Source organism: Lissotriton vulgaris, chromosome 5 (assembly GCF_964263255.1).
Source record: "Lissotriton vulgaris chromosome 5, aLisVul1.2, whole genome shotgun sequence".
In the NCBI taxonomy this organism is placed as follows: domain Eukaryota; kingdom Metazoa; phylum Chordata; class Amphibia; order Caudata; family Salamandridae; genus Lissotriton; species Lissotriton vulgaris.
Genome location: NC_141693.1, coordinates 1,178,211,950 through 1,178,229,642, shown reverse-complemented (window position 1 = coordinate 1,178,229,642; position 17,693 = coordinate 1,178,211,950). Strand labels below are relative to the sequence as shown.

Genomic DNA, 17,693 nt, shown 5'->3' with positions numbered 1-17,693 from the left:
AAACGCATAAAATAAATAAAATAAAAAAATCACGCATGGACCTGGGAAAGTTGGCAGGGCAGTTTACATCATTTGAAGTGAAACAAGCCAACAGTGGAAGTGAGCTGACTTAATGACCAATGCTGCACCCTGCAGTGGTGAAAAACATGTGAATGACACAAAAAGACCAATAGATTAAGAGAACTGGGTGAAATCCCATAAAAGTAAATTTATCATACAAATGCTTTTGCTAAAATCATATGGTCGTAATTACATCATTAAAAAAGGTTTCGAGTAAAGCTAGACCTAAACAAATATAAAATCAAGAGATCTAGGTTATCGCTTGCAGGCTTTCATCTACAGCTACATTTCTAGGTAGGGGACATAGTCTAGTTTTTCCAAGGATGTGGTCATCTGAGAACTGGCACAGTATACACAGTCTGTTTTCTATGTCTATAAATACATTAGCGCTGTTTCGTGAAAACCGGATGCAGCAATAGCCTCATCTCGTGAAAGACTGGCGGCCATGTCAGAATGGTGTGTGGTTCAAAGGCTCGTTGAACGCACACACTATTCTGACATGGCCGCCAGCCAGCACTCAGAACCCACACATAGCTCAATAAAAAGAAGAAAGGCTTCCTATGTGTTGCGCACGATAAACAATACAAAACGTATCTATACATTGTATTGGAAATTGTAACCCAGGATGGATGCTGCCACGACGTTAATACTAATATTGTCGGGAATATGAATTTTGCCCGTGCGCCAGCCTGCTGAGGTCAATAGCTAGAAGGGAAGTCTGACTTTTCTAGATGAGTTTAGTGTAATCAGTGAATGCCCGCAAGCGATTTGGGAGCCGGGTTTCTCGCACATGCGCAGAGGGTGTTAGCCCCCATTGGGTGTAGAAGCTACAGCTGAGAGACACCGCCCGTCTGTCATGGCCGGGCAAGGGGGCTCGGGCCCCAGTATCCTGGAATACTTCGGGGGAGAGGATGGCTACCGTTGTGGATACTGCCGATGTGAGACGGGGAACATGTCCCACGGTAATAGGAGGGAAGAGATAGAGTGGGTATTGGGATGCTCTCCTATACCATCTAGGAACTGGCACATGAAAAAGTAAAGCGAAAGTGACCCTTCTTGAGCAGAGGTGCAGGTACTAACTATAGAGAATGATCCATCTCCACTTACAAGTCACTTTGAAACTTCCCACCCCCTTGCAATTTTACAAGTTCCGCTTGTAGTAACACATTGATATTTTGTTTTAACACTCACTCAGAAGTAAGCTGTGCATGTTGAAAACCCAGTGACACCAAAACCTTAGCCCCGCCCTACAAATGTATCAATATCGTATCCTTTCCATGTTAACTGTTAATAAATCACCTTCCCCCTCCACGATTATTTGCTAGACCAATCCTGTCCGCTTTTTAGCAATCTTGTTGGCCCCACATAAGACTGGTAAACTTTTATTGTTTGTTCTATAGGTGATCTATCACCTGTTCTCCTCTGCAGCAGTGCTTAATTTGAGTCGGTGCCTGCAGGTGGGATTAACTCACACTTATTTTTGGGCCCTGGGACTTCGTTTTCATTATCAGACTTTGATCTAGCATAAGAGTAAGATATAAACGGGGGATGAAAAAACTGTGACGAGAGAAAGTAGGTGTTAACAAGAACCTACAAGCGTTAGATAAAGGCACATAAAGCGTAGAATAAGGAGGCATAGGGTGGAATCAAGACTAAACTGCTCGGATTTTCGGCAATGTGGGAGCATATTCTACAGTAGATCATTTTGTGTTTTTATTAAAATTAGAGAGACTTGAGCGCATTTTTTCCTGTATTTAATATAATGCATCTATGCCAATATTTTGAACGTTGTAAGAGGGAGAATTTGGAGTCATGGTTTTTTATTTTCTCCATTGACTTAAATTGAAGAGGAGGAGATTTTAGGCCGGAGACACATAAAATAAAGTCACTTGAGGCTTAACAAATCGCAAGTCTCCTGCCTCAATTGGGTCTGTTGGAATATATGATAACTTAGCTTATCGGTTGACATGAGTTTGGCCAATTCATGATTTCAGACTTATGCTTTTAAAATGTGTGTGAGGAGCATTGCTTGCAACTAATGTTTTCTCTTTCTCTGCCTGTATACTGAGGGAACTCATCTGTGACCTTCATTGTTGTATTGAATGTAAAAACTTCAATTCACTTTACTGTCTTGCTTGCACTGTGACATTTTTAAAATTTATTAATTTCTGTTCATCGTGTTACTTTAGAGAACTGATTTTAACTTTATACAATTGAAGGCCACCTTCTCCAGCCAAATGGATGTGCTATTTATATTTTGAATGATGTATGGTTTTCTGTGTAGAGTATAACACAGGTTTATTGAATACATATGGAGTAAAAGTCATTATATAATGGGATGTGTTTACTGTTTTGTTATTGAGCTTTGGAATGTACCTTTCTTAATCGAACCACAGTGACTACACAGTTTCTCTGCCTGAAAGTGAATAAAAACTCACCATTATGGAAATTAGCCATCTTGGAAAGGAGACTGCATTTGGGTCTATCAAGCAATTCTTAGAATCATTTTTATGTTCTGTCCTCCCTATACTGAGCAGTCCTGATGACATATGCTCCTGTATTCTAATTGGCCTTATAGTATTTGGGTTTGGCTATTGACTACATTTGGACTCCGCTTCCACAGCTAGTAAGATTTGCATATATTTGCATTTAGCATATTTTGAATTGACTAAAATTATATATTTTTGCCGTTTTTATAACGATTCTTTAATATAAAATATTTTTTCATGTTTTTTCCTTTAAACCTTGTCTCAAGTGGATTCTCCTCTGTTTTTATTTTCTGGGTAAATTCTATAATTGTGTATATATGTCTCTTAGAGACTCTCAAATACCCCTGATCCATCAATTGACCCTTTTGATGTAAAAGGCACCAACAGTTTTTGTTAGCAGAGTATGTTTTCAGCAAACGGGAATGGTTTCGGCAATCTAGATGTTTTCGCAATTGGTTCAAGTGCAGTTTTGCAATTTAAATTTGCACCTTCTTCGGAATTGGTGGTAAGGAACTCTCCCATGTCCCAGCTCCACGGTATCCTGTTTGTTAGACCTGTCTGGCTTTTTGACGTAGTCCCTCCTCATTATTATTTATTTTGTCCCCTTTTTGCCCCTCATACCCTTGATAATTTTTGTCTACTGACTTTTTATAGGTGTTGGCCAGGGGGATAGGTGTTCTTTTCCCCCCTCATAGTTTTTCACCTCAGGCCCAGAGGCCTGTTCTGACAGGAAAGTTGGCACCACACAAAATGGTGGCTACCAACTGCCCTAACTGTCACACTCAGAACTTGGCCATAGCCTAGCATAGGGCATTCTAGAACCTTCTGGTCCATTCTGGACCACTGAGGGTCAGCCTATATAAGGCGGAATGCGGGGCAGCCATTTTGTCTACCTGTGAGAGTCAGCTGGAGGATAGGCTATCTCGGAAGGTGGGGAAAGGCTAGTGAGAGGGTTGATCTCCTGTGAAGGGAAGCAGCCTAGTTAATCCACTCCCCTACCCCCCTTTGGGATTCTTGTCTTGTCCCCGCTGTGTAAGTTTAAGGGAGACCCTGGGCGCCTGACTGACCCCTAGTTTTAGAATAGAGGGGTGTAGACAGGAGAAGGAGACTGCGGCGCTGCGGAGCGCAGTCCTCTGCCTAGTGGAAGGATCTGAACTAAAGAGGACTCCTGAGCCTGTTTTCTGTCCAGTAAGGAGGGCTGGCGTTCTAGTGCTGGAAAAGTGCACAGTGACTTTATACTAAGGAAGCCCTTTGATCCCCCCTCCCTTTTGAGGGCAAGAAGTAACCTGTTGGCCTGGAAGGCATTGGGCACCTCTTACCTGTGTCAGGACTGGTAGTGAGCCGACCCTCTCTTAACTTTTAAGGTGGTGGAGAGCGGAGAAAGGTCCCACCTGTTCTGGGACGTCCTGCAGGCTTTCACCGTAATCGGGACCCCGGGGGTGCCTAGCGCGCTCTGTATCAGCGCACCGGTGGACTCAGAAGAAGTGTGGGCGTTGTGTTCATGCCCGGCGCCAGCGCGCTGTTTCCTCACTGACTGGGGGACGGCCTCGCAGGAGGGGCCTAGGACCGAGCAGGCCCAGTGCGGAGACACTGTAACTCCGCGCATGCGCGGAAGAGCCCCCGTGTGGAGAAAACGACGACCTTCGCCGCTGAGGGGAGCCGAGAGGAAGCGTCTTCGTGGAGCGTCTGAAGACCGCTCTGCACGCCGTGGGACAGATCCTTCCTGGTGAGGTGCCGCCGCTCGTGTGGCGGATTCAGTGTGATAGCGGCCCGGATTGCAGCTGAGAGGGCCTCCGCTCCTCTGCGAGGGAGCGAGGGGGCCGATCACCGGAGGTGACGCGTCTGAGAGCTCAGGGGGTAAGCGGAGGAACTGCCTGCCGGCCGCCTATACAAGTAAGCCGGGGAGAGCGAGGGGTGGCGAGGGAGTGCCGGTAAGGTCTCCTGATCGTCTGGTTTCCTCCACACACGGTGCAGAACTGAGTGAGAGGAAGAGGGAGGAGGGCCTGGAAAACGAGTGGCCGAACTTGTACAAACTGACTGATTTCAGAAGCCTAGTTACCTGTGGGGTGCAAGGAATAACAAGAAATCTCCATAGACCCCTGGTTCTTGACAGTTGGTGACAGCTTGGCCCCTCTCTGATAGAAGGGTTTCTGAGAAGCAAAACAAAGCACAATGCACAGTTAATCTGTCCTAGGAAAGTAGAAGGGTTTCCTACCAGCCATAGTTATGGTGCATGTTTATATATAATGAACTATTGTAATTAATTGACAACTGGTGCAACAGTTTAAAAGAGTTATTAATATTTATAAAACCAAGTGTAGAGTACAGGCCATATTTAAACAAGCTTATGGAAGAGTAAGCGTTACATGCCAGACAGGGTTATGGTGTGTGACTAAATATATAGAACTGTATATACTGATTGCAAAAGTGTGATAGGAGTTCAAGAGTATAGTAATTGTTTTCAAGACAGAATTGTAATGCCTAAATTGTAAGATTTTGAATCCAAAGAGCAAAGATTTATTTTTATAAAGCAGTACTTATTTTCCCACAATTTTGGTGTAGCGTTATTTTTGTGTGATATTGCGTGGCTTTACTGTTGGGTGGTCTGCAACCTTTACACTGTGCCTCTGAAATGTTAGTCTTGCCCTAGGCCAGGCTACCCCAGTTCCAACACTGTTGTTCTGATCTAATCGGGCAATTCCATTACATTATTCTGAAGAGAGCTTTATGAAGTGACTTGTATTACACATGTTGTGTTATGTGGACTGTTGTGCGGCATGTGTGACTTTTAGTGACTAATAGTTTAGTGGCGAAGCAACCTTTGTCTTATCAGTGGTTTCATGCTTCACATTTTCTTGTGCATTAATCATGTTGAAGTTGAAATCTGCATTGCATTGTATAGGTTTCACATGAAATGCTGAATATGTTTTAAATTGTTTGTATTAAAAGTTTATGTTTTGATTTCAGGGTTATCGGATTCAAAGTAATCCAAGATTTCATGATAAAAATATTTAAGTTGGTTGTCTACTGAAGGCGTGCATAGAGATGTCAAAGGTTTTTCTCTTATGAGTCCTAAATGGTCTAGTTGCATTTAACTAATCATGGTTATGTTGTTCATTTCTTTGTGCACTGGAAATAGGTGCGCAGACCCAGAGGTAGATTTATTCCTGGTGGAAGATTTGTTAGTGAGACGGAAGTTGTTTAGAATTTCCCCTGTTAGACGTGAATTTGATTTCCCTTCCTGTATTCTGGTAGACAGACAACGTTTTCTTGTTTTAAAATGTGTTGCTTTGTATTTCAAGTCTCATTTTGAAATTGAATTGTGATTGGTTAATTGCGATTGGTTAACCTAGTTTGACAATGGGTGCCATTCTCAAAACGTTTGTAGCTGTTGCTTGTGAGGGAGATGTTATGTTATGGGGGATTTTATAGAGCGCACTAATACCAACAAGCATTTGCAATGCAATAGGTCTTGCATTAGGAAAGTTTGAGCTATTAGTATTGTAAATGACAAATCTTTTATTTATATGTTGGTTTTGAGAATAGCGAAATGAATAGCTTTGTCATTTATGCCAATAGTTTTAACTTTTGCAAATGTGACATCTTTAGCATTTGTAATGCAATATGTGTTATATTTACATGACTTAGATTTATTGATATTACAAAGAACAATGGCTAGTACAGTGAGGCACTGCCTATTGACTGCCCAATTACGGAGACCCGGGCGGGGCCTGACCTTAGCAGTCTTTGCATTACAGGCTGTGGCCCCGCCTGGGGGGCAGGTGATCGGATGTGACCTCACGAGACCTGGAACAGGCAAGGTCGGTCAGAAGCTGAGCGGGGCCGGGGACTCGACTTGAGTCACGGGTCAAATTTAAAATTATTCAACATCATGATACCACGAGGCCTGGACTGAGGGCCTGAAGAATCATGCTCGGGTGGCGCGGTTTGTCGCCGATGGACGAGTCATTGCGGCCACTGTAAAAACATTCCTACGTCGCGTGATCCCGGAGCTACAGCATATTCTCTCAGGAAGCCTTCGTGAGTTGAGTAAGTTATTCCCAAATCAATACTGTTGAGTCATCCTGCCAAGACACACGTTGTCTGTGAATCCCGTGCACATATAGGCTGTGGGAGAGCTAGGGCAGGCATAGTTTAAACTTTTGAAGCCAGAGCACGCAGCCGGGAGCCCGACTCTGCTGCCGCTCCGACTGTGTTGTGCTGCGCTGCTGCCGGGGCTCCCAGCGTGGTAATGAACACTTACTACAAAGCTACCAACCCCTGGCAGACTCGTGGGTGGCCGCCGCTGGAGTTGTTGCCTAGTGCCGTAATACTGCAGCCTGGTCCCCAGGTATGTAAAATAAAACTTCAGAATTCCATACCAGTCACAATGTATTTGCGTTTGAGTGTTAAGTATAGACATATGCTCGGTAGATTCTTCCTCAAGATGTCCTTTTACACACTCGTGAGCTAAAGCGCGAGAGTATGTGTGTGCCTAGTACTCACTTCTGAAAAGATGCTGCCACCACTTTTGCTCTGTGACCGCGGCGGTTGGGACACGCTAGTAGCCAGAAGGAGGCGTGCTCGCGACAGGCTGGGGAGCACGCGCACACGTTCCAGGCAGCGACGGAGGCGTGGCGCGCACCGCCTCCCTGTGCCGTGTCGCGCGCCGTGGATCTCGTCCCCTTTTGCTCTTCCCAGTGTGCGCACTGCGGGGGCCTGTTTCCTACGCTGGGGGCCTGCAACCGCCGCTCCCTGCGATGTTGGCGGAGGCTGGCGGGGATGCGCCCCCGGTCTGGGGGAAGCTGCCGGTTTTGCAGCCACTCTCGGTCCTTCCCCTGAAGCCGGGCCCGCCTTCCCACCACTGCCTCCTCCACCCGGAGCCTCCGGAGCTGCAGAGGAGCCTGACTCTAGACGGGCCGGAGTACAAGGAGGAAGAGGTGGTGATTCCGCTGACCACTCCGGCGCCTAACTAGTAAGTACCGAGATTCGGGGGTAGGGCAGATCTCCCAATGCATGGGGCGGGGGGGGGTGTCTGTGCGTGCAGGGGGGGGGTAGGGGGCGGCGGCGTGTGTGTGCGTGTCTGTATGTGTGTGTGTGGTGGGGGGCGGCAGCCTGTGTACGTGTGCCTGTGTGGTCTGTGTGCAGGGGTGTGGGGTCTGGCTGCGTGCGCACGGGAATATGAGGCACGAGAGTGGCACAGCGCCGTGCGCGCCCACGAGGTCAAATCTGCGCTCGTGCCACTCTCGTGTCTACATTCCCAAATACGGGCAACAATAGGTCTCGAGCAGACGCTGCTTGACCTAAAAAGGCATCTTGGCGCTAGCATCCTTACATCGTTGAGTCACCAGATCAGCATTGAAGACATGAGATATAGTGGTAAGCCGCTGACATATGACTAAACAGTGGATTAAGATTGTTAAAATATACAATTTGGGTAGATTTAAAGAGCCAAGTTTTTAGATCTTTCCTGAATTTCAATAGATTATCTTGGATTCTCAGGTGGTCTGGGAACAGGTTCCACTATTTGGAGGTTGAGTGGGAGAACCTTCACCCTCCTCAATGGATTTTTTAAATTCTGGGTACTTTCACCTTCTTAGCAGTGCTAGAGCATATGGTTCGCAGGGTGTGTGCCACTTGGAAATGTCCTAAAGAAAGAATGCGCCCTCTTTGTGGACCCAGCAGAGTGCTTTAAATTGAATATGTGATCCGATAGGGAGCCATTGTAACTCTTTATAAACGTAGTGACCGAGCAGAATTTTGGAAGATTTAAGAAGAACTATGGCTACTGAATTAAGGAGCGTCTAAAGTTAATGGAGGACTCTTGTTTGAGATCGCATAAATAATGCATTGCACTCATATATTTTAGAGATGACAATTGCTAAGATTACTGCTTTCTTAAGCTCAAGGGGGAGATCAAGTTTCCACTTTAAGGATCACCTGCCCATGACATTTTGATAAATTATTTTGCTGCACTTGTAAATATTTCTGTTGACCTTGTATGATCAAGAGCTTGGCTGATGTGGTATGCTCTGTCTCTGACAAGACAAAGTTGAATACAAGATCATCAAGTGAGGAGCCCTGCCCTGCCATGACCTTGTACCTGTTGATGGGGTCCTGCTGAAGAAGCATGTGCGGAAAAGCTGCCTAAACGCACTGTGGTATGAACCTCACCAAGTGGTCCTTGTGAGGAACACTGCTGTGAAGGAAGTAGGTTTGTCTCAGAGGATCCATGCATCTCACACGAAGAGAAGTAGTGGCACCCAGCGCAAATTCACAAACGCGAGTTCGCTATGGGGATCCAGGAGTGTGGGGCGGAGTGGAGGGGCGATGGGACAAGAAAATAAAACAAATAGAAGTAAACGGTGCACAACAGCAAGATGAGCAAAGTGAGTCAGGAGAAGTGCAGGCAAAAGTGTGAATTTCAAAAACCCTCAGAGCAGGTCAAGCTGTTTCAGCCAAAAACTGTGTAGATCAAATGGCAAGTGAAGATGAAGACCTACCATGTGGGTCCAAAGATGAAAACTGGCTACGAGAAGGTTTGCCTGAGGGCGTCAAAAAAAGTTACAGACTCGAAGCGTTTGGAGGAGAGATTGAACTGGAAACAGTGCAGTCAGAATCAGATTTGAGTGACAAAGAGCCAGAACAACAAATGGTTAAGAGCTGCAAGAGTGTTGGATAAGTAGTATACAGCATCTGAAAGGCCGGATCATTTCAAAATCAAACCTGAGCAAAGCAACATAACCTAAGAGTCTATCGTTTCATTTTTGAAGAACCAACATGAACTTATGGGGGAAGAAAGATGGAGAAAATCAATGCTGATAACATTTATGAAGAACTCAATATTGCATTTTTTGTGTTTCGAATTTTTCAAAAGTGCTAACACTATTTCTCAATCGAAGTCTGATTCTGTTTTTGAAAGAAGATTCATTTTTGCACCTAGCTTAGGTATCCAGTCGAAGATAGTAGGTGAACATTTCATGAATGGAGCGTATCACTGATAAAATATTGAGATTTTGAAGGATTTGAGAGTTCTAAGTTTGCACCCGTGGTAATTGTCAAAATTAAGACTAACATTTATTTAGCATTAAAGATATTTTCTGTAGTATTTTTATTGATAATCTTCGTGGGTATTCTGGTCAGCCGTCACTCTTCAGTTCGTATGCCTAATATAAAATTGAATCGCATATTGGTACTAATAGTTCAAGAGTTAAGAGGCTTGAATATCATGTGCCTGTAAATTAATTTAATGAGAATACTTATGCCAGCTCGTTGAATGAGTATTAAACTATTATGAATGTGGTGAACTGTTATGTTTGCATGTACATGCCTTTTTCTGTTGCTGGGGTTGTGACCTACAATCAACTGCCGTTTTCATATGCATTTTCCTGCACCATTTTGACGTTAACTCTGCTTGATCAAGTTGTCCTTGAAATTAGTGATGAAGATGTTTATCTTCAGTTACAGATATTACCTATTTTTGGAGCCTCCGGTTGTTTGCAGAACACTTAGGGGTAATTAAACCTGTTAGTATTACTAATATGCATTGAAAACAATGATATTGAATTTTATTAGAGAATTTCATGAGAGAAGAGTGAAACTTAGTAGTAATTTGGATGCAGCAGGAGAGTTTTAATTGCATGAAGAGGCTGACGAGAGATTTAGACGTTCAAAGATACATTCTAGGCTTAGAATTGAACGAGAGAGAAAAGGAATTATGTGTAAGTAATCTGATTGTTTAGAGTCATAGGCTATTGTTTAAAAGAGTGAATGTAATTATAATATTGTGGTTGATTATGAAATTTTAAAGTGAAGAATCCATATAGAGAGGGAAAATGTCTTAATTTAACCTACCACGAAATTAGGTGGTTAGCTGCTATCTAATTTTAGTGTTTCCTACAGTGTACCATGTGATTGAGATGAGTGAACGAGGACTCAAAAGAGTGAAACGTGGATCTGGACAAGTACTTATGGATATTTTTGGTGTGTTGATTCCGCCTTTTGGTTGCTTTGACTAATGTGAAGATTTGCTGTTGTCTACTTTGGTTGATCGTCTTGCATCAAATACTGCTGGGGCACTAACCAAGATTAACGAGGAATGATTGCAAACCGATTGATTGGATTGATGAGGATATTCTTCTTGCAAAAGAAGGCTGTGATTGCATAGTGTTGAAATTGAGGTATTGTTGTGTTCATACTCCTACTGGGCTTAATAAGCGATAAATATATAATATAACAGATGTTTTGTGTGAGGCAGAGGCTGTTGAAGAGATTGGTGCAAGGGAAGCAGTTAGTCATGGCTAACTGTGAAAAGAGATGGAATGTCAAAGGTTGGTGAATGGTTTGGAAATTTAAGTAGTGTCATGTGAAGTAAATCCTAATCGTATTGTGTGTAATAGGCTTGATACTTATTCTTAAGTTCTTTGGAGTAATAAATGGTAGAAGAGGGTCAAATTGTGGGCATATAAAAGTAGAAATGATATTGACTAAGAAGAGAAACATGGGCTGAATACGAGTTGAAAGATATCAAGGCTGAAATATGTGATGGCTTGCATGCACTGCAGAATTCAAGACGGAAAAAGCAGTGTGTCAATTATGGAATGGTTTGGTAGTGTGATTTTGAGATAATTTATAATTGGAGAGAGGAACTGCAGATCCCACAGTAGATACTTTTGTACTATAATTAATATTAGGGAGAGGTAGATGTAATGTTTTTATTGTGATTAATATACCATAGCTTATAGGGTGACATGAGCTTGGCCAAGTTGTGTTTTCAAACTTGCACCTTTAAAATGCTTGTGAGGAGCAGTGCCTAACACGAACTTGTTTTCTCCCTCCCTGTCTACGAATCAGGGAGCCTCAGCTGTGACTTTCATTGTTGTATTAAATGTACAAAATTCAGTTTGCTCTGTGATTTTGCTTGCACTGTAACGCTTTTTAAATGTATTATACCACGTTAGGTATTTTCTGTTTTGCTATTGGGTTTAGTAATGTAACTTTATTCATCTAACTACAATGACTGTCCCGTATTTCTATCTGAAGGGATATAAAAACTAACCATTTGGGAATTGAGACATGTCTTCCTCTGGCCCTCTCCGTGCTAGTCTGTTTATCGAGCAATCCTTAGAATACATTTCTTGTCCCATCCTGTGTGTACTGAACACTTCTTATAACCAAGGTTCCTTTTCTCTCATTTACCTTGTTCTCTAGAATGTATTTATTTCTAGTTGTTGACTACGTTTGGGCTGAAATTCTGCTGCTAGTCAGATTTGCATATGTTTGCATTTTACATATTTTTAATTTAATGGACTAACCATATATCTTTTTTCCTTCTGTAATGATTCTTTAATTTGAAACAAACCTTCATAGTTTGTATTTTGAACCTTGTCTCAAATTGATTTTTCTCTGTTTATTTTCTGAGCAAATTCTATAGTTGTGATTAGAGCTCTCGTCTCTTTTGATGGAAAAAGTGCTGACAGCAACCACAACATTTGGCAGTACTGACGCAGGTTTCTGAGAAAAATGTTGGGCACCTGCTTTTATTGCATTGCTAATTAAGCACTTAGGTTATTAGTACCCTTGTTCTAAAGGGTATTGCAAAACAGCTGTACGCTACTAAAAATTATGCATTTTGATTATTTAGTGTGTCAATTTTTACCCAGGAAATTTGTAGTTAGTACCTTTTTATAGCTGCCAAGTATTCAGTACGCTCATGAGTGCAGATGTGACTTTTGACTGCCACGTGTGACACTTTATCGTAAGTAAAAGAAACAGTTAAAAACTTCTAATAAGGTAGAGTTCACATAATGTGTGCAATGTGATAGTTTGAAAAGTGCCTTAAAACGGCTGCTATGCACATGATTGAAGTTTTCGTGCTAGGTCGCTCACTACCCTATTGGTTTTTTTTTTTTTTTTTTAGCCGATCAGTCTAGAATAATTTGTGATGCCATAATAAATGTAACCCAATTGCTATCTTGTAATTGTAAACATTATGTGCAGCCGTGATGCTGCAAGAAGCTTGACACTCTGAAAATCATCTCTGAAGGACCTGTGAGTGGGCGACTGGGTGGAAGGAGCTGTCGTGCAGATGATGTTAGAGACTTCTACTGAGTCAACAATAATCAACATCGTAAAAGCCTTTCATAGTTCTTTTCTCTATAGGTATATAATTTGGGGTACCTGTGTAAACCTTTTCATATAAGAGTGACACATTGCCGCATTAAACAAATCTCCAATCACTTAAAAAGCTTTTATAGGGCCTTTGTTATCAGATAACAAAAATAACGAAATCGCACGTTTCCAAAAACTACATAACTTGTCCATTTTGACACATAAAGCATGATTCTGGTACAGTGGGTGTTTCAGATGGTTTTTATTTAATGTAATTTTCAAGAATGCTTTGTTAGCTTTCCCACCTAACACACCAGCCACCAGGCAGTCAGTCTGTTACATCAATTAGCTAATTATTTTCTGCTTACCAGTGCAGCATGGCTCTTCCCTCACCTGCTGTCTGCAGCAGCATGTACCCCAGAGATGAATCGGCTCTAGACACTTTCGTCTCTGAGCCCTGGTTCTGCAGTCAGAGGCACTGCTAGGACACCGTTTTGTGCTCGGAGCACTGCCACTCTGTTGATGGGGTGAGAGGCAGGGGTAGCTTTTTTTGCCCAGGTGTGCAGTCTGAGCAGCAACATGGAAAGAGTTTTCGGAAAAGTCAGCAAAACAGCTGCGCAGCCTCCTTGTATGCAATGCATCACTGATGGCTGTCGCGGAGGGTCAATAAAGGTTACCACGAATAAGAAGTATAAATGGAGAGAGTGAGTGGAGGCTGAAACCGGCCTCCCTTCACCCGTATTCTGTATTCTTCAATTTAGCATTTTATAAGGTCTAAAGAAGACGTTTTCAACAGACCAAGAATATATATATTGTTTTAAATCTGTTTAATAATTTCCTTATATTTTTTCGCAATACATTTTTTTTTATGCTAGTACACACATGCAGAGAGATGTAACTACTGACTAGGAATTATGAAAAAGTGAAAAGACAAAATAAATGTCAAAACAGCAACTATTTCGGTGAGTCACACTAACCATTGGAGCACAAATCTATTTATTTTAAATAAGAGATGTCTGTAAATAGCCTCCTTCACCTCAAAAAATCTACTCGCATATATTTAAATGTAAGATTCAAATATTTGATGTCTGCCAGAATGTTACTGTTTGAAAATGTAATTCAACCTGCTCCCAGGATCGACTTTAATTTCAACAACTCCAACAAAATGGTGTTCAAAAGTGTCTCACTTTTATCTTGAATAAAAAATGTTAGCTTTCTAGTTGTTTATTGGAACTCTATGGTGAAGCTACTGTACATCAATGGAGAGGCAACTAACAGATTGCTACTGGTTTTGGATTACGTTTCACTCATCATACAGACGTATTATCTGACATGGATGTGGAAGACATTTAAGAATTTATAGGAATTGTGTCCTCATTTTAGCTTTCTAGATCACCTATCCTAATTTGTATGATGGAAAGAAGCCCCTCATTTTGTGTACTTCAGCCTACTCAGTAGGAAAGGCTTTAAACTCAACAGCTCGTTTGCCCTGGAAAAGGCGTTCAGTCATGTCTCGCATATGTCATGGATATGAAATGTTAGTATTTATTACAGCTGTATGGCGAAGCAGCAGCAAAAGAATGTGGAATGAACCAATGCTGTTGGAAGTAAATTTTACTCAATATGGCAAACCTTTTTCTCTTGCTGGAGGAGGATATTTGTTGATTTACAGAAAATGTATTCTCTTTGGTAGCTTCTAGCGCACCTTCTGTAACCTCTATTAGAAAAATCACGAGAGAAAACCTCTTCTGTCAAACATGATGTATCAGATCCCAGCAGAGGATCAGCTTTTTTGCAGGCGACAGTCACCTCAGAACTCACCAGTATTCCTAACAGTAGTATGGTATTGCCAACAAATGATTAATATTGTGAGTAAATGTGATATCCCCACTTCTGTATGCTTCTTTTTGTGACCCTCCGAATCAGTCTGAAAGGCCTGCCGCCTTGCTTTTTCTTTTTAAACACCTATTAGTTACCATGATAGTGCCCTTCGACAGGTGTGCCAGAACACCAAAAAAGGTGAGCTTGCCTGCAAAATTAGTTTGGGTGCTTGTTGGGATGGCTTTGTAAAAGATGCAGCTGGTTTAGAAGATGGTGCTGGCTCACAAGGAGAGACAGTCGAGTTCCATAACAATGGAGGTGACTGTTTCCTGACCCGCCATATACAAATGGGAGAGTTTACCCTCCACTAAAGAAAATGAAGTCTTATTAAATAAGGCAGCAAAACATATTTAAAAGTTTCACTTAATATGTTTTCTATTTAGGATGAAATGTATTGGCGTAGTACACCTTCTAGTGTTTAAGTAGATCATGATGCTCAATTCACTTCAGCCTTTCAAGTTAGAAAACGTTATTTCGTTGAGTGATGCCAATAGACAAATCCGTACAGAATATTAAAGGGGATTTCCAAGTATTTCACCTTGGTGAATTACCAGTGTTTCTTGATCAAACCGCTTCCCAGAATGTCGACAGTGCTGTGGTGGTTGGTGTAGGTCCCGTAGGTTTGCTTTGCCATACCTTTTATAAGGTGACAAAGCAGACAATCACTGCAATAACAAGAAGATGATGGATGGAATGCTTGAATTAATCTCAGCCACTGGCAATCGGTAGGCCCGCATACCAGCCCATAGTTTTTCATCCACAATCCCACCTCAGTTTGGACCCAGCTATGTGCAAATAGGTCTAAACCCTGCTCCAATGGGAACCGTCCATCCCGAACTGCCAGGCCGGGTCCTCCCTGAGCCGGAATACAAGCAACCTAGGACTGGTTTCTCCCTGAGTAGGATTCATCAGGCAGTTATAGCCTGGCTCCAGTGGTACAGTGAGCATGGGATCCACATCTGGGCATACCCATTGCTCTTGGGGCGCCATCTGCAACAACAACAACAAGGTGAATGGTGGAATGCTTGTATTAATCTTAGTCACTGGCAATCGCTCGGGCCGTAACCCAGTCCACCCTTACTGGGGCAAAACCTGTCCTGAGTTGCTTGTGTTCTGGTTCAGAGAGGACCTGGCTTGACAGTTTGAGATGGACTGTTCCCACTGGAGCAGGATCAAGACTAATTTGCATATACCTGTGTACAAACTGAAGTGGCATGGTGTACAAAATAACAATGTACTGCGATGCAGCCCAAGTAATTACCAGTGGCTGAGATGCAGCCAGAGTAATTACAATCCCACCGATCACTTTTTTGTATACTACATGCAAATAAGCTCAGACTTCTGTGATTTCTTTCTGCTGGGCTGCAGAGGGTTTCGTAGACATTTTAAAGGCAATTTTATTGTTTCAACTGCAGTGCGAGAATGTTTGGGAAAAGTGTAAATTTCCCCTGAATTGGACCAGAAGGCATATTTACTATTCTAAGTCTAGTCTTGAAATATTTTGCAGAAAGTTATAGATTCCAGGGATGTTTTAAAAATAAATGTTTCAATGTTGTACTTTTCAATGCTAAGTGCTGCCCTGATAGTTCTGCTGAAGGTAAAAAAACGTGGAACACTACAACTCGTTGAACACAAAATTGCTTCAGTTCATTGAAGGGTAAGTTTTCATCGCCGACAGTACCTCTATGTGCATTTAAGATCCAGTGAAATGTCAGGAAAACGGTGCATTGAACTCGAGCAGAAATCCGGAGACTTGCATACCTGCCGACGGTTCCTTTGCTCTTATCTGCTTCACCCTCTTTTTCTGAACTACCTTTTAAACCATGAAGTTTGCAACTTCTGGATCAAGGAACACTATTCTTTCTTCATTTAGCATGTGCAAGAAATCGCAGCTGGTTTAGTAAGAGCGATGTAGTTGCAAGTACTTGCTCTTTGTTTCAGGCAGTGCAAAAACTGATGGGTGGAATTTTGAATTATCACAGTCGGTAATTTTTTTTCTCCATCAAACAGGATCCAGCCTACACAAATCAGCCTTCTCAAATCAGAACATTCCAGCTTGAACTTCAAAGCGAGGTCATCTCTCTGCGGCAACGCAAGCAAACCCCTGACCGATATTGGCCTAGTTAGACCTGACTGGTGGCGTATGGCTTGAGCCATGTGTCGCAGTTAGTCTGGGGCACAAACCTGACCCCACCTGTTTCATGTATGTGAAGTCAGTGGGGGACAAAGGACTAAAATGCGTCTCCAGAGATTGCCAGTGGCTGAGACTAATCCAAGAATTCCTTGCTTCACTTTGTTATTGTTGTATTTGACACCTTAAGTGTGACTGGTATCCCCAGACGTGGTCCTTATCTCACTGTACCACAGGAGTCCAGCTATGCCTCACTGATGATGTCTAGGTAGACTGAGACTGGTCTGAGCTGCTTGTGTTCCTATCTCAATGGCACCTATCCTGGGAGTTCAGGCTAGACGGTTCCTATTGAAGCGGGCCAAGAGCGAAAACTGATTTGCCCTCATTTAGTCACCGTTTCGAGTGGCACTGTGGGTATAAATGGTGGACAGTTGCTGAGATTATTTCAAGCAGTCCCTCCGTCACTTTGTGATAGAAAACATGTGGTAGACCATGGTCTAGACAGGCTTGGGCATAATATGAATACAGTCTTAGACTGGCATGTTTAGACTTTAAAGCGCTAATTTACAGCAACATGCTTCTTGAAGGAAAACAATCGCCAGTAAATGGTCTAGAGTTATTATTATAGCAACAGCTTGACTGTAATTTTGCCCTGATTTCTACTGTGAGATCTTTGAAAGGGATCAACAAAAATTAGCTCACTAATCTGATCGTCTGTTTCAATGTTTTCTGGAATGTTCCTTGAAGGGATGCTCACTCCTCTCTTTTGCCTCCTAGGTATGTGGGCCCATTCATTGACTGTTCAGGATTATCAGGATCTCGTAGACCGTGGCTGGCGACGGTAAGGAAGAATGCAGCTGTTGGAGAAAGAAAGCCTGTCTACTCATGCAGTGTTTGGAAAAATAGCACATATTATTCATAGGTTATGAAATCCTATAAATATATTTTTTCCATACCAATGTTAATAAAAGTGGACCAATAAATAATTGCATTCAGAAAATTGTAGTGATAAATGTACATTT

At 42.5% G+C, this 17,693-nt stretch overlaps 1 protein-coding gene across 5 annotated transcripts in view; it reads left to right on the top strand.

Moving 5' to 3' along the window:
- The window catches only part of ATE1 (arginyltransferase 1), a 513,860-nt gene that overhangs the window by 26,980 nt on the left and 469,187 nt on the right, over window positions 1–17,693 (top strand). For 2 of the 5 annotated variants that reach the window (XM_086922952.1, XM_086922953.1), the window contains exon 2: window positions 17,449–17,512. In XM_086922952.1, coding sequence (XP_086779078.1) covers window positions 17,449–17,512 — 64 coding nt within the window. Of the gene's footprint in view, window positions 1–825; window positions 1,023–17,448; window positions 17,513–17,693 lie in introns of those variants that run through there. The other 3 variants (XM_086922950.1, XM_086922951.1, XM_086922954.1) reach the window with 3 other exon arrangements.